The 25402-nt window shown below is 49.4% G+C and overlaps 2 protein-coding genes and 1 pseudogene across 2 annotated transcripts; 1 reads left to right on the top strand and 2 right to left on the bottom strand.

Moving 5' to 3' along the window:
- Positions 1-8110: 8110 nt before the first annotated feature.
- Positions 8111-20334, bottom strand: LOC141040588 (putative disease resistance protein RGA4; annotated as a pseudogene).
- An 810-nt stretch (positions 20335-21144) lies between these two features.
- On the top strand, positions 21145-21510 carry LOC141040587 (cypmaclein-like). Its single transcript, XM_073506702.1, has 2 exons — positions 21145-21235; positions 21323-21510. The coding sequence occupies exons 1-2, from the start codon at positions 21145-21147 to the stop codon at positions 21508-21510; spliced, it is 279 nt and encodes a 92-aa protein (XP_073362803.1).
- A 989-nt stretch (positions 21511-22499) lies between these two features.
- Positions 22500-23678, bottom strand: LOC141040586 (uncharacterized). The gene has a single exon (XM_073506701.1). It carries the CDS (start codon positions 23676-23678, stop codon positions 22500-22502), a length of 1179 nt encoding a protein of 392 aa, XP_073362802.1.
- Between the last annotated feature and the right edge of the window lie 1724 nt (positions 23679-25402).

The raw sequence follows: 25402 nt of genomic DNA, 5'->3' as shown, positions 1-25402 counted from the left end.
AGTTTGCCTCATCCATAAGAGTTGTGCACAACAACTCCCGGCCGCCACATACTCCGCTTCGGTGGACGAGAGAGACACACAACTTTGCTTTTTAGAAGACCAACTTACCAAAGAGCAACCAAGAAATTGGCACCCTCCGGAAGTGGACTTCCTATCCACTTTGTCTCCCGCCCAATCGGAGTCCGAATAACCTACAAGCTTGAAGTTTTCTCCTCTTGGGTACCATAAGCCAAAGTTTGGGGTATGAGCCAAATATCGAAAGATTCGCTTGACCGCCACAAAGTGGCTTTCCTTAGGTGCGGCTTGAAACCGTGCACAAATTCCCACACTCAACATGATATCCGGTCTAGATGCACAAAGGTAAAGCAAGGATCCAATCATGGAGCGATATACCTTTTGATCCACCGCTTTACCATTGGGATCAATGTCAAGTTGGCACTTGGTGGGCATTGGAGTGGAAGCCGGCTTGACATCACTTAGCTTGAATCTCTTTAGCATGTCTTGAGTGTATTTGGCTTGGTTGATGAAGGTTCCTTCTCTTCTTTGTTTGATTTCGAATCCGAGAAAGAACTTCAACTCTCCCATCATAGACATCTTGAACTTTGAGGTCATGAGAGCGGCAAATTCTTCATTGAAGGCTTTGTTAGGGAAACCAAAAATAATATCATCAACATATAGTTGGCACACAAACAACTCCCCTTTGACCTTCTTAGTAAAAAGAGTGGGGTCGATTTTCCCGATTTCGAATCCACGATCTTGTAACAACTCCGTAAGATGCTCATACCACGCACGTGGGGCTTGTTTAAGGCCATAGATCGCCTTGTGGAGTTGATACACATGATCGGGGAAATAGGGATCTTCGAACCCGGGGGGTTGTTTGACATACACCAACTCATTTATGGGACCATTAAGAAAAGCACTCTTCACATCCATTTGTTGCAACGTGAAATTATGATGAGAAGCATAAGCAATCAACAAACGAATAGATTCAAGGCGAGCGACGGGGGCAAAGGTTTCACCGTAGTCGATACCCTCGACTTGGGAGTAGCCTTGTGCCACCAAACGAGCCTTGTTGCGAACAATGATCCCATGAGCATCTTGCTTGTTCTTGAATATCCACTTGGTTACAATGACATTATGGTTCCCGGTTGGCCTTGGCACTAATTTCCATACTTGGTTATGTTCGAAGTTGTTGAGTTCTTCATGCATGGCATTGAGCCAATCCGGGTCCTTGAGCGCTTCATAAACCTTTTGGGGTTCGACACAAGAAACAAACGCATGATGTTCACAATAGTTTGCTAATTGTCTACGAGTGCTTACCCCCTTTCTTAGGCTTCCAACCACATTCTCCATGAGATGACCTTTGGTGGTGAGCTTGGAAGCGATCTTAGCGGCACGACGCTCCAATTCCTCCTCGGAAGTGAAACTAGGAGGGGTTACTTGATCATCTTGAGCGTCGTCTTGAGCTTGTTCTTGATCTTGAACTTGCTCGAGGGGGAGAACTTGACCTTGGGCATCATTTGGTGGATCACCACCATCTTGAGGTTGATCTTGCCCTTGATCTTGTTCATGAGGTTGAGGGCCTTCACTTTGTTCTTCGGAAGCGTGTGGGTCTTGGGTTGGTGATGGCTCCACTTGAGTGGAGTATTGTCCTTCTCCTTCGGCCACAAGGGGTTCCTCAATGGGTAGGATATAACCAACACCCATTCTTCTTATGGCTTGGGGAGGAATTTCATCACCTACATCACAAGTACCACTTTGCTCCACTTGGGAGCCGTTATTCTCATCAAACTCCATGTTACACGTCTCCTCAATAAGTCCCGTGGACTTATTGAGAACACGGTAAGCATGGGAGTTTGTAGCATAACCAACAAATATGCCCTCATGAGCTCTAGTCTCAAATTTAGACAAACGAACACCTTTCTTGAGAATGAAACACTTACACCCGAACACCCGAAAGTACTTGAGGTTGGGCTTGTTACCGGTGAGTATCTCATATGGAGTCTTGTTCAAGCCTTTGCGGAGATAGAGCCGATTTGAAGCATGACACGCGGTGTTGATGGCTTCGGCCCAAAAGTTGTATGGAGACTTGAACTCCGCCATCATGGTCCTTGCCGCATCCATCAACGTCCGGTTCTTCCTCTCCGCAACACCATTTTGTTGAGGGGTGTAAGGTGCGGAATTATGATGCTTGATCCCCTCATCACTAAGAAACTCATCCAAGGTGTAGTTCTTGAACTCGGTGCCGTTGTCACTTCTTATTGTCAAGATCTTTGCATTGTGTTGACGTTGGGCTTCATTTGCAAAGTCAATGACGGTTTGTTGGGTCTCACTCTTCCTCTTGAAGAAATACACCCAAGTGTATCTTGAATAGTCATCCACAATTACCAAGCAATACTTTCTACCCCCAAGACTATCAAAGGATGGAGGCCCAAAGAGATCCAAATGAAGGAGCTCCAAAGGCCTCTTCGAGTAAATGAGAGTCGTGGGAGGGTGAGCCTTCTCATGAAGCTTTCCTTCGATACAAGCACTGCAAGCACGATCTTTAGCAAAACTAACGTTCGTTAGTCCACGGACATGGTCCCCCTTGAGAAGACTTTGCAAAGATCTCATATTGACATGGGCTAAACGGCGATGCCAAAGCCATCCCACGTCAACTTTAGCCATTAGGCATGTCGCGGTCTTAGTGGGTCGCTCCGAAAAGTTAATCACATAGAGACCGTTCTCGACATGCCCAACAAAGGCTACTTTAAGAGTCTTGCTCCACAAGAGGGCCATGGTATCAATATCAAAGAAAGTGGCAAAGCCCATGGTAGCAAGTTGACGAACGGAAAGTAAATTGTATGCAAGGGACTCAACTAGCATGACCTTCTCGATCGTGAGATCATGAGAAATGACAACTTTGCCGAGTCCCAATACCTTAGAAGACGAGGCATCACCCCACTCGACATTGGTGGGCATAGACGGAATCTTGTGCACGTCCACCACCAAGTCCTTGCTTCCGGTCATATGATTTGTAGCTCCACTATCGAGCAGCCATGATCCCCCACCGGAAGCAAACACCTACAAGAGATCAATGCTTGGTTTTAGGTACCCATTTTGTAATGGGTCCTTTGATGTTAGTAACAAGGGTCTTAGGAACCCAAATGGACCATTCAATATACTCATGAGGAGAACCAACAAATTTGGCATAAACATGCCCATCACTTGCACGGCATAACACATAAGAAGGATTAAAGTCGCCGGCTTTGTTGGATGGGTGGTATTGCCCTTCTTGACACCGTCACCCTTCGCATTGTTCTTCTTCTCCTTGGAAGTACCCTCTCCCTCCTTCACAAAAGTTTGCTTGAGAGGAGGAGGTCGTTTGGTCTTGTCATTCTTCTTCTTGTTCTTGGGCTTGGGTGCGAACCCAATCCCCTCCTTGGCCACAACTTCCTTTTGGTTTCTCAAAAGGTCGTTGAGGTTCTTCTCACCTTGTATGCATGACACAAGGCCTTTCTCAAGTTGCTCCTTCAACTTAGCATTCTCCTCAACAAGATGCACATGCTCACAACAAGGGTTAGTAGCATTTGCATTATCAATTAACACCATATGAGGAAAGGTGGCTTTCTCCTTAGTTAGCTTTACTTGGAGTTGATCATGAGACTCCTTGAGGCTAGCATGAACGCCCTTCAAGACTTTGTGAGCCTTGTCGAGAATGTCAAACTCCTCTTTAAGTCTAGCAATATCAACCCCAAGTTTTGCCTTCTCGGAGTTTAGCACACGAGACACACCAAGAGCATGATCAAGATCTTTCTTTAACTTAGCATGATCATCGTTGTATGACTCCTCAAGAGCCAAACGAAGACCACGCTCTTCGTCAAGAGCATTGGAAAGATCCGAAATCTCATTGGCATAGTCACGACTATGCCCCTCCATCTTAGAGATGGTATCTTCGTGAGCCTCGATCATGTCATTGGCTTCACCAAGTTGTTCCAAGAGAGCAACGAAGTGCTTCTTGGATTTACCCTTGAGTTTACCCATAAAGGTCTCAAACTCATTTTCCTCCACATTTGTCCCCTCATGTTCATCCATGCTATCCGTCGAAGAAGGATGATTAATGATGGTAGTTTTGATGTTGGAGGTTACCTTATTGGTGGCTTTAGCCATGAGGCACTTGGCGGTGATGTTCTCATTGGGTGAGTCGAAGAGAGACATCCGTGGAGTCTTCCCAATGGCAACGGAGGCCATGGCAACCGACTCACCATCTTCATCATCGTCATCATCCTCGTTGTACTCTTCTTGTACCACCAATGCCTTGGGAGGAGTCTTCTTGGTGAAGTTGCTCTTGTTGGGGAACGACTTGGCCTTGTCCTTTCTAATGATCTTGCCACCATTGTCTTCCCTCTTCTCGTAAGGGCACTCCGCAACAAAGTGGCTCACATTGCCACAATTGAAGCAAGTTCTCACTCGTTGCTTGCCCTTTGCGCCACTTGAATTGCTCTTGTTGAAGTTTGGCCTTGTGTTCTTCTTGCTCCAAAATTGCCTTGAAGCAAGAGCCATGTGTTCATGATAGGCATACTCCGTATCCTCGAGGTTGCCCTCCTCTTGTTCCTCTTCATCCTCTTCCTCCATACTAACCTTGGCCTTTAGATCAAGGTTGGGCTTCTTTACTCTTTGAGAGCGAAGAACCGCATTGTCGGCGGTCTTGTCCAAGATGCTCATAGCAACAAACTCATCCAACACTTCACTTGATGACAAGGTGTGGAAGTCCGGCCTTTGACGAATTACGGAGGACATGGCTTTGTGGTAGGGCATCATTGCCTTGAGGAATTTGTGCTTGATCCAATTGTCATCCGTGTCCTTACTTCCATGATCTCGGAGAGAGACCGCGAGTTTGGTTACTCTCCGAAAAAGCTCACGAGGTTCTTCATCTTCTTTCATTGCAAACTCGTCGGCTTCATCTTGCACCACTTCATAGTTGGAGCGTTGAATGCTTGCGCTTCCCCGATAGAGGGAAACAACTTGGAGCCAAGCATCTTTGGCCACGGTGTAAGGCCAGAGATGAGGAAGATCTTCGGGTGGGATTGCTTCTTGGATGATGAAGATAGCATTCTCATTGAATTGATGATCCACAACTTCTCTAGGAGTGAAGTTACTTCGGTCATGCGGATAGAAACCTTCTTCAATGATTCTCCAAATGTTAGTGTTCACATGATTTAAATGACGCTTAAAATGATAGACCCAAGAATCAAAATCTACATTCTTCTCAATCTTAGGAGCCGGGCCGGCATGATTCAAATGAGTGGAAGGGAGCGGTCCACCATAGACAGGTGGAGGTTCCACATGGGCAAAGATGCCGGTGCCCTTTTTACCACTAGAAGAAGGAGCTTTCTCGCTAGTAGCTTCCCCTTTGTCGGAGGTAGCATCCGTCACCTTGTTGGCGGGATCACCCACTTTTAACGGTGCGGTGGAAAGCTTAAGCCCTTCTAAGTATTTATTAAACATGCTTTCGACCTTGGTAGTCATGGAGGTTTTCAATGTTTCCAACGCCACATTTAATTCCTCACGAGAGACCGCGGTTCCCCCATCTCCCGTAGACGAGACTGGATTCACACCGGAGTGCTCCTCCACACCGTCTACGACGTCAACCATACTCTTCGGACGGTAAAGTCATTAAAAAGAGACGAGGCTCTGATACCAATTGAAAGGATCGATATAGTTGACTAGAGGGGGGGTGAATAGGCAACTAACAATTTTTAGCTTTTCTTTACCAAATTAAACTTTGCATCAAAATAGGTTGTCTAGATATGCAACTAAGTGAGCAACCTATATGATGCAATGACAACAAGAACGCAAGCAAATAAGAGATATAACACGAGTAAACTTGCGAAAGTAAAGGGACGAGATAACCAAGAGTGGAGCCGGTGAAGATGAGGATGTGTTACCGAAGTTCCTTCCTTTTGAGGGGAAGTACGTCTCCGTTGGAGCGGTGTGGAGGCACAATGCTCCCCAAGAAGCCTATAGGGCCACCGTATTCTCCTCACGCCCTCACACAATGCGAGATGTCGTGATTCCACTATTGGTGCCCTTGAAGGCGGCGACCGGACCTTTACAAACAAGGTTGGGGCAATCTCCGCAACTTAATTGGAGGCTCCCAACGACACCACAAAGCTTCACCACAATGGACTATGGCTCCGTGGTGACCTCAACCGTCTAGGGTGCTCAAACACCCAAGAGTAACAAGATCCGCTAGGGATAAGTGGGGGGAATCAAATTTCTCTTGGTGGAAGTGTAGATCGGGGCCTTCTCAACCAATCCCGAGCAAATCAACAAGTTTGATTGGCCAGGGAGAGAGATCGGGCGAAAATGGAGCTTGGAGCAACAATGGAGTTTTTGGGGGAAGAGGTGAGTCAACTTTGGGGAAGAAGACCCCCTTTTATAGTGGGGGGAACAATCCAACTGTTACCCCCCACTTCAGCCCCGCAGAGAGCGGTACTACCGCTTGGCCAGCGGTACTACCGCTTGCCCCTATAAGCGGTACTACCGCTCCCCCTCGCGGTACTGCCGCTGGGCCCAGAGCGGTACTACCACGGTGGTCAGGGCGGTACTACCGCATACGAGCGGTACTACGGCCCCCACTGCCGCGGCTAGTACCGTAAAACCCGACACGAAAAAAGACCCCTCGAATCGAGGCGGTACTAGCACGAGACCGCAGCGGTACTACGGCTGGGGGCTACCAGCGGTACTACCGCTCTAGAGCGGTACTACCGCTTATAGCTCCCAAGCGGTACTACCGCTCCGGCCCGCGGTACTACCGCTGCGACCAGAGAGGGCACACTGAAAAGGGGAACGAGCCCATCATAGAAGCGGAAAGGCTCGGAGGGGGGCAAAGGAAGTGTACGTGATGATTCTGCCCTAGCCTTTCCAAAGCGGACCCCCTCTTGATAGTACGGTGATCCCTATGAAACTAGTCCACCAAACTAATTCGAAAGGACTACATTTCTTCGCTTCAAGCTCCGAGGGGAGGGAATCGTCTCGTGCCAAAAGGATGAATCTCTGAAAACACTCAATGCACACGATTAGTCCGCAAAAGCATTGTCATCAATCACCAAAACATCTTAGGGATAAATATGCCCTTACACCCTGTAAAGATCTTTGAGTTACAGTAATGGGTGTTCTAATTATTGAGATTGCATATGCTGTCGTGTGATGGGAAGTGAATGTTTCTTGCACTTTGTCTGTCTGCAGTTGTGTCTATTTTACGAGCCCTTGAAAGCAACCTGTCTTATTGAACTTTCAGCTTATATATTGTATTGATTTATTGCAAAGTTCACATAAGTCCTTCTCCTGGTTGTTGACAAAACATGTTGAAACTTCAGATCTGGGTCTCGAACCTTGACCATCATTCTTAAGCGACACATACTTTTTCTCGCTCTGAGTTCCTAAGCATGGTATTATATTTTGGTTAGCTAGAACATACAATCTTTGAATTTGCTGAACATTAGTAGCTAACTAAGTTGTGCCCCATTGATGTCTCAATTGTTACATTACATCTAAAAAAGTTAGCCTCAACTAACTGTGAAATTTAGAATGTTCAAATTCAGATCTTAAGTTCTCAAATTGGACCGGCTTTGGGACTTATATATACACAAATCAGTATTGAAGTAGGTTTGTATGATCTCCTGTTAGTAAAATTATAGCATAAATAACTTCCCATGTGATTTCAGGTTGTGTTCCCCAGACCTGCTGTTGATGCTGGTTGTGTTCCCGGACCATGTCCCCAAGCTGTTGCTGCTGGTTGTGTTCCTCGACCATGTCCCCAAGTTGCATCCTGCTGCTCCTGCCCCATGCATCCTCAACTTTGCTCCTGGACACCTACTGCAGGTGAGCCAATTGCCTCCATCTGTTGCTACTGGTAGAACTACTATTGTACATTGTGGAGTTTGCTTATAATTTTTTTGCTTGCTCTTTTTAAGTGCCAGAGGCTGATGTGTTTTGTGATTGCAGCTAGAAGACTAGGAAGACAAGGAGTACATTCCTGAGCCTGAGGACATCAAACCAGAGGTAGTTTTCTTTCTTTCTACCATGTCGATACTAGCATGAATTGATCAATAATAATGATATGCTATTAGTGTGAGGGGAAGCGTCGGTTGTGGCTTGGCTCTGATCTGGTAGCCTTAGGATTCCTGGATTAAAATACGAATAGTGGTTGTTATCCACTTGCTGAGTTTGTGGAGATCAACTTATTTGGTAGATGCTTTTTATCACTTACCTAACTTCAGTCCTCTCCATCTAAAAATGCAGCTGCTTCAAGTTAAAATCAGGCCACAACAAAGAATATTTTATGGCAAAGAATGCTCCAGCAGTTTGTGAAATTTGGTTTGTATGGAGAGGAAGACACATCTGGACCAGAGAAGCAACTGCAGCCATTGACATCTGGACCAGAGACCAAAGTAAGATGGTGCACAGCCACATACGACGTCCTATTTTGTTGTAGTGGTACTATATATGGTCTAATCCAGCACTGAATATCCATATGTTGTTTTAATCCGGATGATGATGCTGTAGCATAAAGTGGACACCATATTTGGTTTCTCTAGATGCTTTATCTCTGGTGGTTTCTTGTTTGATGCACATTGTTATTTGCAGGGCTGTGAGTATATTTCCAAGGAAATATACTGACCCTGATGTGTCAAAGTTGCCCATTTGCCCTTTCTTAAACAATTTTACTTTGTTTTGTGTTCTCCTGTATGTCCAGTTTCACATTACTGGTTTTTCATGCCATATTCATCAATCCTGCTCACATGCCTTATGATTGAGTAACCCGATTAGTATTAACGCCGCTCTCCTATTAGGTGTATCATTTGGCACACACATTAGTAAATCTGAATTAATTTTGACATAGTTGCTTATTGATTGAATATGAGTATTGTTCCTTATACTCAAATGGAACTTTGAGCTGCTGTAACTTTGAATGATCGTTTTTAAACCTTGTCGTGTATGTGAAACATTCAATGCTTATTTCTTGCTAAGTTTGTCATATGTGCGAATTCAATTCCCTGTTTTGATAAATATGCCTATTCCAGATAAGTAGAATGATCTTGTTAAAATAATAATAAGTAGAATGATAAAATACTGGTGTGTCTTTTGTTTTTATTTTAAAAGTATCCGTGTAATATTTCTTCTATCAGTGACATACTTTTTGTTCTCTTTTGAATGTCCAGATGTTTTGCAAAAGGAAGAAGCAGTACTTGAAGAAGCAGATTACAATGTTTTCTCGTCGTGAAACACTAGATAGGCTTGTTCTATTTATTTTCCCTGTTCTGGAGTATTCCAGCACGTGAAGGCTTCACTACAACATGCTGTAGGTTGCTTGGATCTGTACATATGTGATGGAAATTTGTAGAATGTGTGTTCTAAGATATTTTTGTAATATTCAGCTAATTCGTGGTAACTTGATTCATATTGTTATTTAAACTGGTTTCAAAATGTTATTTAAATGGGCTGGAGTTGGACCTTAAAGAGGCCAAGGATCAAATTATATTGGACAAATATTTTGGGTCAAAAAGTAAAACAAAAATAAATGAATGTGGAAAGGCCAAGGCCCAGGAAAGAAAAACCTGGAAAACATTGGGTTGGACTCATTTGAAAAAAAAAGATAAAAAGGCTGCAATGTTGGGCTTGGCCCATGAAGTCGACCAAAAATTGATGGGAAAAAATATATAGAAAGGCTGAATTGTTGGGCTCGGCCCATGTAAAACATCGAATCGGACCGGGCTGAATCTTATCAACGACCTTTTCATTTGGTCGCAATTTTGCCATGTCAGCTTGCCACGTCGGATCCCGCGTGGCCTGGGCAGAGAGCTAGCGACCAAAACAGAAGGTCATAGAATCAAAGACCTTTTGTTTTGGTTGTGGAATTCCACGACCTTCTCACAGAGAAGGTCGTTAATTTCAGTTTACGACTGCCAGCTTTTGACCTTCTGTTTTTGGTCACAAAAAGGTCGTAAATGAAAAACAATGACCTTTCAGTGACCAATAGTGATGGTCGCAAGTTGATATATTTCTTGTAGTGAATCTGTATGTAGTCGTTGTTGGTACCCAGCCCCTCCATCGAACGAAGTCCTCCCCATTTCTATTTTTTCCATCCAAAGAATCGACACACAATCCATCTTTCCTTGCATGCATATCTCTCCCGAAGAAAATCGGGACACAATCCCCTCCTTCCCGTGAACACGCGTTTCCCCTGAAAAATCAGGATGCAATCCTCTCCTTTCCACTTGTCTCTATTTTTTAGAGATATGACACACAATCAAACACGATGAAGAACGAAATCAAACACAGGGACACAAGGATTCAATGTGGAAAACCCCTCTAACACGAAGGGGAAAAAAGTGGGCGCCAGCCAGCAAATCTTCACTATATCGGGGGAGGTTACAAACACCTGCGATTTACAACTGATCAACATATCCCATGCGACAGCTTACAAGAGGTATATATAACATCGGTGAGCTAGGTCAATACTGATCCATACCCAGAGGCAGCAAAAGGAGTGGAGATTCCTTCTTGGTTACCCAGAGGGACATCCTCTATGTAAAACCAGTCCTCTTGCCAATTCTTCACTGTATCTATAAATTTGCCTTCCAGCCATATCAAGTTGGGTGTCCTGCTGATCATGGCGGCTCCACACTCACTGGGCTTGGAGCCGTTCGATTGCGTTTTAATGCAGAAGAGTCTCAACCATAACCCAAAGTGAAGCTCAATACGGAGAAAGGCCTCACAAAAAGTGACATAGCACGCAATGCGCATAATAGAATTTGGGGCGAGGTGGTGGAGTTGGGGCCCATAAAAGTAGAGATACCGCTGAAGAAAGGAATGGAATGGAAATCCAAAGCCACGGAGGAGATGGGAGATGAATATGACACGCTCATCGGCGCGAGTGTTCGGCACCTGAGGATAAGTGAGGGTGCCGGCTAGATACACAGTACTAAGAGATGTGAGGCTGCACATAGAGTTGACAAGACAAGCCCCATGTTGGAAAAGAAAGTTTTGGCAATGCAACTCAGAGCGCCCACGATGGAGCGATAGAAGGCCGCATCGGACGCGGGAGAGCCCTCCAGAGCGGAAACCTTGGCCTTGGTGTCGATGGGCGTGGCGGCGGGCTTGCAGTTAAGCATGCCAGCACGGTCAAGAAGCTCATGGGCATACCACTGCTGATGCAGAAAGAACCCATCTGGCCGTTGAACCACCTCGATGCCGAGGAAGTAGTGCAGGGGCCCAAAGTCCTTGAGGGCAAACTCATCGCGAAGACGAGCAGTGAGCCGCTGAAGGAGCTCGGCAGTGAACGCTGTCAGGATGATGTCGTCGACATAGAGCAGCAAGTAGGCCGTGGCAGCTCCGTGATGATACACGAAGAGGGACACATCGGAGCGAGTGGATGTGAATCCAAGCGTCTGCAGGAACGCAGCGATGCACTGGTACCAGGCCCGGGGCGCTTGCTTCAACCCGTAAAGGGAACGGGAGAGCAAGCACACGTGGTCTGGATGCGCAGCGTCAACGAAGCCGGTGGGCTGCTCACAGAACACCTGCTCAGCATGGTGGCCGCGCAAGAAGGCGTTGGAAACGTCCAACTGATGCACGGGCCAAGCTCGGGAGACGACTAACTGAACCACGGTGCGGATCGTGCCCGGTTTGACAACCGGGGCAAAAGTGTCGGTGAAGTCCACGCCCGCGCGTTGCCGAAAGCCCCGAACCACCCAGCGAGCTTTGTAGCACTCGAGAGTGCCGTTCGGACGAGTCTTGTGCCGAAAGACCCACTTGCCCGTGATGATGTTGGCAAGAGGCGGCCAAGGGACGAGCTACCAGGTGCGGTTCCACTGGAGAGCGTCAAACTCTTCCTGCATCGTAGCGAGCCAATGAGGCTCCCGAAGGGAGGCTCGAGCTGAGGATGGGAGAGGAGACGGCTCGGAGACGGAAGCAGCGAGAAGATACTCATCACTGGTATACCGCGTGCTCAGGCGAAGGGTGCCAGCCCGAGAGCGAGTCATCGGGCGAGCAACGGGTCCGGAGCGGCAGCAGGTGATGATGACGAAGAGCCCGCCGCCTGCGAGGCTGCGGGCGAGGCCGCGGGGGTCGCCGAGGGGGGCGCCGGGGATGCCGGGGGCGTCGCGGGCGCCGGGGACGTGGTGGGCGCCATGGTCGGGGAAGCCGACCCGAGGAGAGGTGCGGCCCCTTAGGTAGCCAGACAGGGAGGAACTCGACCCGTGGCGTGAGGAGCGCCCTCAAAGCCGGGAGGCGGCCCAAGAGATGCTCTCGGACGGCCATCACCAAGAAAGCTCACCGTAGAACCACCGGGAGCGGGCAAGGCCGAAACGTCCGAAGGTACCTACTGAAACGGGAAGACCATCTCATCAAAGTAAACGTGTCGGGAAGTGATCACCCGATGTGAGATAGGATCATAGCGGCGGTAGCCTTTGGTGTTGGGTGGATAGCCGAGAAAGATGCAAGCCAAGGACCTAGGAGCGAGCTTATGCGGAGTACTGGAAGCGATGCTAGGGTAGCACATGCAACCGAAGATGCGTAGCTCATCGTAGGAGGGTGGCGTGCCGAACAAGAGGTGATGAGGTGCAAAATTCCCGCGAGTGCGACATGGACGGATGTTGATGAGTAGTGATGCGGTGGCAAGCGCGTCGGGCCAAAAACGTGGTGGCACGTTGGCGTGAAAAAGAAGCGTGCGGACACAGTCATTAAGAGTGCGAAGCGCGCTCGGCGCGGCCATTCTGTTGCAAAGTGTACGGGCAAGTGAGATGAAAGATCATGCCGTGTGTGGCGAGGTGGCGGATGGCAAGGTTATCAAACTCCTTACCGTTGTCTGTCTGCAACGCATGGATGGGACGCCCAAACTGCGTGGAGACATAAGAGTAGAAAGCGGTGAGAGTGGCAACAACATCCGACTTTCGCCGCAACGGGAAGGTCCACACATAGTGCAAAAAATCATCAAGTATAACCAGATAATAAAGATAGCCCGTGTTACTTTTAACAGGAGAGGTCCAAACATCACTATGAATTAACTCAAATGGGTATGAAGCAACATGCGATGAAGTGCTAAATGGAAGACGAACATGTTTGCCGAGACGACAGGCATGACAAGTGTGATCGTCGATCTTATTACACGTGAAGGAAAAACTCCAAAGAATATGACGAAGGGTGGCGGTGTTGGGATGTCCTAGTCGAGCATGCCAAAGGTCCACTCCTGCGGAAAGCGCCATGGTTGCGGCGACAGAGGAAGTGGATGAGTGGACCGGGTAGAGCTCGTCGGGGCTGTCACATCGGTGGAGCACCATCCGGGTACGGGCATCCTTAACAGAAAAGCCAAACATGTCAAATTCAACGGTGACGGGATTTTCACGTGTAAGAGAACGAACGGAGACAAGATTTTTAATGATGTCAGGAGAGACAAGTACATTAGAAAGATATAATGGCATGGAGTTAGATGGAAAAGCAGCAAGACCAACATGAGTAATGGGCATGGAGGAACCGTCGCCCACGGTAATGCGAGCAGCAGTGTGAACGGGGTGGGCGGTGAGAAGGTTACCAGGGTTGGCGGCCATGTGAGCCGTGGCTCCGTTGTCCATGTACCAGTCGCCACCGCCAGTGTACTGCTGCGGCGTGGGGGCGGTGTGGAGAGCTGCTAGGAGCGCGGGGTCCCAGGGCGCCGGTGGAAGAGCCAGAGCCGATGGCTGCGGCAGTGGTGGAGGCGCCGCGGGGAGCGGGCGATACCCGCCGGCCGAAGGCGACCCATAGGCCACGGAGGGGCCATAGGGCAGCACGGGTGCGTACGGCTGAGGAGCCGCGTAAACGCCTGATGAGGAGCCAGGCGGGCGCCGAAGAAGCCGGGGAGGGGGTCGTGCGGTACAGGCATGGAGTACGCGTGAATAACCCCCGTCCAGGGGTTCTGGCCGGCCTGCCAGGGCACCGGCGGGAGCAGCTGCTGCTGCTGGCGGGGGGGGGCCCACCCTGGGCGGCCGACTGCTGCTGCTGGGGCCTTGCGGCCGCCTCGGCCACGGCAGCCACCGCGGCGCTCGGTGGGTGCTGGCTGCTGGGCCGGTTGCTGCTGCGGGTAGGGAAACCCGGGCGGGGGCGACGCCTGGAAGGGGTCCGAACCGGGCCGCGGCTGAGGAGCCGGGGCAGTGGGCGGGGCGCCACCGCGGGTGCCGGCGGTGAGGGCGGTGTGAGTGGCCCGAGTGAACGACATCCGCATCCTCCCTTCCTCCAGCTTCAGGTATGCCACGACCTTGGGAAAAGTCGGATCGGTGATGAGGGGGATTTTGGAGGCGGCGTTCCCGAAATCGTCGTTCAGGCCGGCGATGAGCGTGCTGAGAAGAAGCTCGTCGGAGACCTTCTCACCGAGGTCACGGAGCTTGTCAACGAGCTTCTTGAGGCGCATGCAATAATCGTCAACGGACAAGTCGTGCTGCTGACACCCAAAAAACTCGCCGTGCAAGAAAACCTTGCGCTAGAGCGCGTTGTCGGTGAAGAGGCCATTGAGCTTGGTCCAGACGGCGTGAGCATCATCCTCGGCAGAGACCACCGTGTGGAAGAGGCCCTTCGAGATGGTGGTGTAGAACCAACGGATGAGAGTGGCGTCGATGGTCATCCACTCCTCATCGTCCTCCATGAACCGGGAATCCACGGAGCCGTCAACGTGATCCCGGAGATTGTACTCACGGAACACAAGGGAGAAGTACGTCTTCGAGGCATAGTAGGTGGAGGTGAGATGATCGAGGACGATGGGAACCCGACCGAGGATGTTGAGATCACGAATGAGGACGGGGTCGGGCCAGCGAACGGGTTGGTGCGGTTGGTGCGGGTGGTGGAGGAGAATCCGGGAGATGCCATGGGTGCGGGAGGGGAGGTGGGGCAGCGCGACTCGGGAGAGGCGGTGCAGCTAGGGTTAGGAGAGAGGGGTGCGGAAGCGGTTAGGGTAGGCGGCGGCTGGACATGGGCGGCGGCACGGCGGCAGGGTGTGACAGCGGCGGCGTGGTGCGGCGGCGGCGATAGAGATCGCGGCGGCGGCGGCGGGGAGTAGGGTTTAGGATCGGAGGTATGATACCATGTTGGAAAAGAAAGTTTTGGCAATGCAACTCGATGTATTGATCGGTGCATAACGCACGTATATATGGGAGTACAAGGTGGGCCCCGACCTCAACTATACAATGACTAGGAGGTGGGCCAAGATATACAATATACATGCACAACCATATATTCAACACCCCATAAACACCACATGAATATATATGAAGCTTTATGATCGACGATGGCAAACTGATATCTTTCTGCGGGGCCATGAGCTTTGGGCAACCCCTCCCTGTCAAACTTTTAATTAAGGAGTTGGAGTGTCTGCAATTGATCTATTGGCAAATGCAACAGATTTTCACAGTGCTCAATGCATAATTCTTCCAGTCAAAGGAAACAATATTGTTGGCCCAGTGTCACTAGATTTGGACAACCATAGATCTTTAGCCTGGAACGTACTGGCTTTTGGTGCACTGATCCTTCACTAGGATGATAAGTTGCATGAAGAGTAGACAAACCAGCATCAAATATTTCAAGATGAGCAAGAGTAGATGGCAGTGCTGGTATATTTCTCAATCCCCTGCCTTGTCTAATGAATAGTTCATTGAGCTGTGGAAACAGAATCATATATCCTCCGATCCAACCCACTCCTCTAGCAATGCAAGCATTTCAACTGAGAGCAACTTAAGAGATGGGGAGGCAAAAGGCATCTCACAGCCATAAAAGGAACTTTCTATTCTTTTCACAGCATTCTTATGTTGTAAGTAGAGATATTTGAGTGAAGGTAGTCCGCCTAAAGGTGGAAGGTGTTGCCAGTTGTTGCAATATGAGAGAGAAACATATGTCAAGTTTGTCAGCATAGGATTTTCCATCCAACACAGAGATCTCATACCATTATATCCTTCAATATTCAGCTTGGCAAGATTCGTGTGAGGTCGAAGGCTATTTAGTAGTTCCTCCCCATCTGCTTCCAGTTGACCACTCTTCCAAGAGAGTGACAACATAATGATATTTTCCCCTTTTTTTGAAACGAGGCAAAAGACTTGCCATTTTTATTGATTAAGAAGAAGGAGAATTGTCCGGTTAATTGACGGAAAACCGGGCTAAAAACGACACAATCCAGCCCACAAAATGGGCACCACCGGCCAACCTGGCCACCGACGTGGAACACAGAGCTGCAGGAGCTGCAGGACAGCTGCACAAGCCATGACGGCACATGCCAACAGATGGCCACACGCACAAATAACCGACAGCTCCGACTTTGACGACGAGCATCACGAGGGAAATATGCAGAACTTGCGCCGACCGTGCTCACCGCAAACGACCACCGAGAGCCTGTCATCGTCGCTGCCTGGACTCGCTCCACCGCAGCTCCAACTTTAAAACAACCAGGCAACCCACGGAAGAGCACCTCGGACACGCCGGGAAGATCCGACTACCAAAGCCCGAGCCGCGACCGAAGCTCCTCTCGACGCCGTCATCGTTGCCATACAGAAATCAATGCCCCAGAAACAGCCTCCTCAGCAAACCACGCGGCGAAGATGCTGCCAACCACCGCGGCGAAGATGCCGTCAACCAGCGGTCTCCAGTTGTAGCCGGCTCCAAGACGATGCCCCCAAGGAGGAAGAAGACGTGAAGGCACCTTCATCGCCTGATCCCGCGGATCAGAGGTTTTCCTCCAGAGCCAAGGCCGCGGGAAGAGGGGAGAGGCAGCACACTGTAGCGACGCTTCCAAGAAAGAGAGCGGCGCCCGCGGGCGTCGCCGCCGCCGCATCCGGCAAAGGCCGGAGATAGGATTTCTCCCGGTGAAGCTCGTCCACCAACTGCCCGAACCGGCCGGCCACAAACTACCGCCCACCAAACCTTGTAGAGCACCAAGGCACGCCGTCTGACTCCAACTGGGCGCAGGATTTCCCGATCCTCCGCGTCCAGGCACGCACCGCCCCTGGCCGAAGCCGCCACCACCAAATCCAGGGCCACCGCCCCGGCAACCGCAGCCATAGCCAGCAGATCTGGCACCCACCTTGCGTTGTATTGCCACGAAGCCGCAGATCCTCGCTGCAACACCGGAGCCGGGGGGGAGGGCTGCCACCCCGTCCCGAATCCCTCCTGGACGAGCTGCCGGGCCGAACCCAAACGCAGCCCGCACCACAGCCGCACTGCCTAGCCACACCTGAGCCGCCAGCCGGAGAACCCAGCTTAGCAGTAGTTCCTTCTTGTGCACTGACATTCTCAAGCCCACTAGCATATAAATGCGGCGACCTTTTAGATCCTCAAGCTCACGTGCCAGAAACCATAGCGGGGTGGGACACAAATAACATTTAACTCTTGAAGAGAAGTTAAAGTGTCCAAAGTTAGGCGGAAATCCAATTAGATAACCCGAAAAGAATAGATATCTCAGATTCACCAAGTTTTGCAGTCTACAGGATACCAACAAACATTTATTTAACTCTACCCTTTGGAGATGATATAACTTGTATATAGAGCAAGGACACCAAAATGAATATTTTGCCACTTCCTTATGCAGTTCCGAATGATACAAATATCGAAGGTGCATTAGATTACCAAAGGCATCAGGCAGCTTGAAAAGCGAGGACCTGTGTACACGCAAAACCCATAATTTTGTTGCTACTTTTAGCACTTTTTCCAGTACAATCCATTGATCCCTTTTCATTATTGTTTCATCAAATGATATAAGCAGTTTCTTTAGTGCAGAGAAATCCGTAAACGATGTATGATTTACCACGGTAAGTATTGCATGGCGAACTGTTCTTGGAATACTACCATAATCATCGCTGGAAATTCTGATACATTCCTTTTTGGAAACGGTACGTCCTAGATCATGCAATAAATCATGTATCACATAGTATTCATGAGAAAACTCACCACAATTAGAAGACATACCACTGGACTGTTGAGCGCAGTTCAAAGAAAGACTTCCTTGTCAGAATGCCCAAATAATGCTCACCCACATCCTCTGGTATCTGATCTTCATCTGCAGATTGCTGGATCAGTCCAGAGCCCATCCATAACTGTACCAGATCAGCTTTTCTGAACCAATAATCTTCTTGGAACATGCTGCAATATCTGAAGCAAGCCTGTAGATGTGGAGGAAGATGATGATAACTTAATCTTAAAACTTTCATAACACCTTCATTACCATGCTCAATGCTAGAAATATTTTCTCTTAGCATTCGGTTCCAGTATATACTATCCATAGAGTCATTCAACAGCCCGCCCAATACCTTTGCAGCTAATGGGCTTCCACTCAACTTTTTAGTGATTTTCTTTCCAATATCTTGCAAGTTCATATAATCATCAGGATTCACTCCAAAAAACGCGTGCTTGTTCAGAAGTGCGAAAAGATCATTATCCTGTAGACCCTCCAATCTCAAAGACTCGGCCGTTCCTCCTAGTACTCTTTCAACAATGTCTACAACTGATTGCATTCGAGTTGTCAATAAGAGCTTGCTTCCCCTTTGCCCAAATTTCAGAGGAGCGACTAACTTCTCCCAGTCCGGCCTTCTCTCATCATTCCATACATCATCAAATACATGCAAAAATTTCTTCGAGCTCAGCTTCCCTCTGAGGATCTCTTGAAGCGAGTTTAGACTAGTGATGTCCTTGTCAGACCAAGGACATCAAACTCATTGGACACAAACACCCACATAGTCTGATCAAAGCATTGCATCACTCTTTGGTCATTGTAGAATGCCTCTGCTAGTGTCGTCTTGCCCATGCCACCTATGCCCAATATAGCGTAAGTGGTGACACTGCAAACATCACAGTTTTGAATATCATCACTTTCTTGCTTGACCAACCATTCAACTACACGATCCCTCTCGGTATCACAGCGACTATTTTTCCATCAAACAACAAGGAACTAGTCTCACGAGGATTACCAATTCCCTGATGTCTCATGTGCCTCAAACTAGAAGGATCAAATCGATCCACGAGCATGATAAACCGCTCCGCAGCAGAAGCAACCTCATCAAGTTTCTTTAGGGCATCTACCATTCTCTTAAAATCACCAACCTTAAGCATGGTATTCAACTGCTGGATAAACATCTGCTTACAATTGTACAGGGAGCTGCTCACCATATTACCTCTAGATTTCACCTTTTTCTCAAGCTTGTTTTTTTAGAACGGAGGCTCCAGAAGAGCCCGGCTTTGAATTAACAAAGCCATCAACCGGCCAGGATTACAAACTCGAAACCAACACAAGAAAGCGAAAAAACGACAAGATACAGAGGCGCTGGACAGCAGCACACAAGCCTCACACACACCCAGCTAAATGATCGAAAGGAGACACGCAGCTCGGGGATGTGTAGGTCCTCATTCGCATACAAATCACCAGGGAGAAGGAGAATGTCAGCACAGGAGCAGCATTTCGGACGGCGAGGAAGGGCACGTCGTCGCCAATTCACCAGCGGCCCTGGATTGCCATGTCCTCCCAGCTCCACTGTCAAAGAAGACCCCTGTCTCCTCGCCTGGCTCGAAGGCGCCGAACCGTTGACAGTGTAGCAGTTCACCCTAGAACCTGGGAGGAAAGACACCGGTAGGCTGCATCTGGAAAGGAACCTAGCTCACCCGACTAGCCACGGAATGATCTCAAGGAGCAGAGCACCACCCAACACCCACGGACTGGACACGGATGAGAAAGAGCTGCCGGAACGGAACGGACGGAGGAGCAGTAGCATAGTGTCCCTGTAGGCGTTGAGCCACTGAAGAACTCGCCGCTGACAAAGAAGACCAGCTACTGCCGCCGCTGCACACCCACCACATCGCCGAGAAGCCCACTGCCCACCTAGCTCCCAAAAACGGCGCCTTCAGGAAGGACGCGACGCCGAGGGCGCCGCCGCCGCCCAACAGAGTTGAGGTTTTCACCCGGGAGACTAGAGGGATGGGGGCGTCGGATCTGACCTGAACGGCGCCTCCAGGGAGGGGAACGGCGCCACGAGCGTCGCCGCCGCCAAGACCGACGAGGCCGGCCTGGAATTTCTCCCGGTCTTCGAATCCCCGCCTCCACCACCCCAACGACGCAAGATCCGGCGGCCCGCAAAGAAGCCGGACAGATCTGGCCGGGGCGGAGCTCTCGAAACAGGGGGGCAGGGGCGGCCAGATCTAGCGCCACCGCGAGCCACAACAGCCGCTGCCAGGACTCCCGTCCACCGGGGCACCCGCCATCCACACGGCTGAGACAGCCACAGCCTTACCAGCAAATGCCAAAGCCATGGTTGAGACAGCCACAGCCTTACCAGCAAAAGCCAAAGCCATGGTTGGATCCAAGGTAAGAAAGGAAGTTTTCAGAGGAAGGTATTGAAGCGGGAGCTGTAGGAGTGGTCTTGTAATGGCGGCCGGCAAAACAAGAGCTGTCTTGTAAATTGAGCAGTGAGCAGCACTTGTGTGTTGCAGAGTCGTTGCTGGCCCCACCGTCGAAGGCGATTCCAAGATGAAGTTTCTTCGCCCTTTAATTGTGGAAAGTGACTTGGCACCAAGGTCTACACGTATGGCTCAGGATCATGGAATGCCAACCTCCCCTTTACGAGCTGATGGTGATGGCATACCATACACAGTAAAAGCTAGTCAATATATAGTTTCTCAGTGACACATTTCCCCTCTTACTTGGCAAATTCCAGCCACTTCATGGACAGCTAAGAGAGACAATTTTTTGTGTGTGTTTGGGTTATTATAAATTCTGGAAGGATTACTACTTGTAAATTGAATGTCAAAATCCAGCGAAGGGTAATAGAAAGCCAGACAGATCAATTGCATAACACATGCACGAAACCGAATAACGAAGGTGTTGTGAAATGTAAAAAGAAAGAAATACGCCTCCCAGTTTATGGCTTGATCTGCAGCCAGCTCCAGCTAAATTAGCTTTATTAGTACTTATGTTCCAAACTGATTTCTTACCCAACGTAAACGCCATATCAATGGCATTAAATGAGATCCAATTAGATGTTACGCTTTGTTCCTATACTTGATTTTTTACCCCGTTAGTTGCTCCATTTCATCTGTATATATATGTAGCTGCTCGCTTGGCCTACTTGCATACTTAGTCTCCGGAACCATCGGGCTACATCCATGGCATCCTCCAAGCCTCTCGCCGTCATCGTGCTCTTCCTCCTCGTCGCTCTCCTCATGGTTGTCGACGCGCAGCCGGCACCGAAGATAGGTATGTACGTACGTGCATGCATGCATGTGTGACGTGTCCTTGATCAACTAATAATATGTGATCTGATACATATTTTGCTGTTCCCAGACTGTCCATCGGCATGCCAGGCTCGATGGGCGAAGAACTGGAAGAACAAGATATGCAACAAGGATTGCAACATTTGCTGCGACAAGTGCAACTGTGTCCCCTCCGGCACCAGCCAGGCGACCCGTAATGAATGCCCCTGTTATGCCAACTTAAAGAACTCCAAGAACGGCAAGCTCAAGTGCCCCTAGACGAGACCCTAAAGGCATGCGTGAGTGCTTGCCAGAGTTATACGGACTTATCTGATGAAATGATCATGATCGTCCAAATCAAATAATATATAGCCTTATTGTCTAATAGTGGTTTCATTTTGAATTTCCTTTCGAGCTTTACTTCGGTCCACCATCCAAGAAAAGTTTACAGATTTCGATGCGGATTAAAAGGTGTAGTTTTGAATTAGCTACCCCTTCAATAAGAAAAAAAATTAGATTGTTCCGATCTCTTATTTGATCCATTGGAAGAATATGAATTATAAATAGTTGATCGTAAATGTATGACAATACCCTCTTTTTTTATGTAACATTAAGGTTCGTGTAAATTTTTAGGGGGTGTATTATTTATCCTGTGGCGTATGTAGTTGATCATGCCTAGGTTTTTTGTTACCTGACAGTGTTTCTATATATCTGCTGCTTGTTAAACAGTGTAGATGGCCTAGGGGATATGGATGCTGGATGATACATATACTCGACTAGACAGTCGTTGACATATCAGTATTTTTTGGAAATGAGTTCAACTGTGGTAACAAATTAGTAGGCAATGTTAACTTGGAATTCTAACAAATCATCAACATCTGCACCTTTTTCTCAATTTCTTTGAATCGAACCTTCAATTCCTTTTTCTGAGTACCCACAAGAGATCTGCGTGTCTATGTAAGGAGAAGATGTTGCAATTACAAGGATTAAGACCACACAAGCCAGAAGGAACCAGACCCACCATCCTCCTATGGGATAATTTCTCGCTAGAATACCATAACCCACCACACCCAACTCGTGGCAGAGGGCGCGTATCTTGTGGATGACACGACACCGACGTCCCAAGGGAGGTGTGCTTGAAGACTCGGTTCTTCTTCAGCTTGGAACATATAAGCAGAGCAACTGATTACCACACTAAATTAGGAACGTTTGGCGTCAAATTATTTCTTAGACAAAATAAAACTTGAGCTAATTAAAATACATTTTTTTTACTCATTCGCACCGTTGATGCTTTCTTTGATTTCCTGGATTGGAGCAATGGCTGGCTGGGGCTGAAGCCACACGCACAGGTCTTCGACGCGCCATTCAGAACGAGGCCGCTTCACACGCTTGGCCATGCCGTTGGCAAGATTGTAACAGAACATGCCGCGTCTAAAGGGGAAGTAGACATACCCGCCGCTCGTGCCTAGTTGTGCAGCGTCCATGGTAAAGCTGGCAGGAGATCCGAGAAACAGTAATCGATCACCCAAGCTCCGGCCGTCCTTCCTTAGCCATCGCTTCCAGCTGCTGCCTTCCACTTCTTTCAGTGCATGCACTGTCACTGATAGCACTTGGTGGTGGTTGTCGTAACACTGCAATGACTCATCCACCCAGATGGACGCCATCAATAGCTCCCCACGAGAGTCCAAGACATAGGTGGAAACTCTATTCCACGGCTCCTCGAGCATTCCACCCATGTTGTCGCCGTTGGCTTCGAAATTCAGCGTTAGGAAACACCATATGTTGGCGCCCACGAAAACTAGGATTTCGCCGTTGTGATATGCAGCGCTACAACAGTTCCTTATAAGTACATTCAACCTTTTCTTCATGGTTTCCCAAGTCACATTGCCTGGGCGCAGGATGGACACCGTGAAGGCGAGCGTCTTATCAAAACGATGATCCTGGCGTTGTTCGTAATTAAATTGGTACAGAAAAATGGTGCCATCAGGGTAAACAATGCCGCGGGGATACTCCATCACCTGCTCAAGCGGGAAAGGAGGCAAGGGGGTGACCTTTCCAGTGAAAAGTTCGACGAGTCTTGGCTCAGGATGCGCGACGAAGAGCGAGGCTGCCGTGCCATCTGCGGCAACCACCCAGTTCCTCCCGGTGGTGTTAGATGGTGCGCCCGGCGGCTCCACAATGGCAACATAGCCATGGTTGCTCGAGGCCTTGGAGTAGATACCTCGAAAGTCGACGGTGGATTGCCGGATGATGCCCACATCGTCTCCCGGCGCGATAACCCATGGCAGGAACATGGGGCGAGTCGCCCCCGCCGTGTCGCGCCATGGCTTGCAGACGGCGTGGAAGCGGACGAAGTCACCAGCGTCGTGCAAGTGGCCGGAGATGTCGAGGAGCAGATCCGACGGGAGGAAGGCCCACGGGCTGGCTGCTGGCACGCGCCTGGCCATGACCGAAGTTGCCATATGCCGGAGCCCTAGTGCAACTCCCGTGGTGACCGAAGTTACTATGCAAACTCGTGTGGTTCTCAATCTCCTATTTCGAGCTATGCAATTAACGTGCTCATGTACGTTAACGCGTGTACGTCACGACTTGTTGAACCAAGCAAAATCGCTTACGATCGGGCGATCGGCCACAAGTCCGAGCCGGAGACGTTCTGTTCGTCCACATCCCACACGTAAGGCTTTGGGGAAGCCATCATACGTATCGTCTAATCGCCGGCCGGATACGACCAGCAGCACCTCAAAGCCCTAACGCGATGGAGGACATGCCGGTGGCCCAGGTCGTGGTTTCCAGGCTCAGAGCGACGGCCGAGGCTGCGACGGCGGCGGGGCTCCCGTTGATCAAGGTCACGGACGACGGCCAACGGCTGCATCTGGTGTCCCAGCGGTTCATCGACGACCTCAGGTCGTATCGACCTCGCCGCCCCCTCCATCGCTTGAGCAACGAGCGCCTCCTCCGCGTGGTCCACGGCGACGAGGCCAAGCTGGCTATCCTGATTGATGGGTTCGAGGCCGCGCAGAGGACATGGAGATGGACATCCTCCAGCAGTACAGCGCCATGGGACACGCCTATTTCGTGATGCGTGACCACGACAACGTCGAGGTTTAGGTTTTGTGATGATTATCTCGATCATCATGTACTCCTACTTTACTACAGGCCTGCTAGCTGCTATGTTACCGAATCCTCTAGTCCTATTAATTAGCTATAGGCATTGGGATTAAGCTTTAGCTTTTCTTTGCTGATCGAGCAAAACATGCATGACTATTAATTTATTTTTTGGCTATCAAACTAATTAAGGTTTTCTCCAATCTTCAGGAAGATGTTCCTGAAATTACACTCGTTGAGTATATAAATATGTGCCGTTCGCGAATCTTTTTGAAACAGGCTCTCGCCCGACTTATAGGATACAAGATAGTGAGGGAGGCCTCTTACACAGCAGATCTCGGGATAGCCGGACAACTCAAACGCACGTGACTACGTTGGCGAAAGATAACACGGTTAGGTCTGAATACAACACCACGACATGCTTTAGGGCACCTAAGTTCCACGATAGCGCCCTTAGGAGGGAAAATGGAACTACACATCGCTGTTGTCGAGTCTGAGATGGACAAAGGTCTTCACCCAGAACCATAGAGCCAAGAACCACAACAACGTCCACAAGAGAAGAGCAGCCCACGTAGGCGTCGCCGCCAAAACACGGAGATTTCACTCGGCAGCTCACCCGTGCCAGCATGATGCACCCATAACCGCCATGACGAGCACAAGCCACCCGATCCAGATTTGGTCATTGCCATTGCCCGGGATAGGGAATGAGCCTGAGCAACCCGCCACTGCACCCCTCGCCGCTCAGACAACCAAGAGACATAGTCACAACCGCCTCTATGATGCACTCGAGAGAGCCAAACATGCAGACCACCATCCGGGCTGCAGCCCCGGCATCCATGCCCATAGACGCCGCAAACCATCCATGTCATGGCCACCCAACCAGGGTAGGAGGAGCGAAAGGCACCTCCTTCAACTCCTAGACATGCACCAGCCACCATGTCTGGGTCTCGCCTCCACGGTAGGAAGCGCCCACACTTGCGTCACCGGCCTGTACTGGTGGACCGGGGGTGGGGGTGATACAACACAATGACTGCCAATGGCCGTCGCCAAGATAGCTCGAACGCCG

The sequence above is a fragment of the Aegilops tauschii genome, chromosome 2 (genome assembly GCF_002575655.3).
Source record: "Aegilops tauschii subsp. strangulata cultivar AL8/78 chromosome 2, Aet v6.0, whole genome shotgun sequence".
Taxonomy (NCBI): Eukaryota; Viridiplantae; Streptophyta; class Magnoliopsida; order Poales; family Poaceae; genus Aegilops; species Aegilops tauschii.
This window is presented reverse-complemented; position numbering and strand designations above follow the sequence as displayed.

What these genes read in the sequence shown, in the direction of transcription:
- LOC141040587 (XM_073506702.1), top strand. Translation starts at nt 21,145, where the DNA reads ATGGCATCCTCCAAGCCTCTCGCCGTCATCGTGCTCTTCCTCCTCGTC. An exon ending in GCAGCCGGCACCGAAGATAG is followed by an intron (nt 21,236 to 21,322) that starts GTATGTACGTAC and finishes TGCTGTTCCCAG; the next exon opens with ACTGTCCATCGGCATGCCAG.
- LOC141040586 (XM_073506701.1), bottom strand. Translation starts at nt 23,678, where the DNA reads ATGGCCAGGCGCGTGCCAGCAGCCAGCCCGTGGGCCTTCCTCCCGTCG.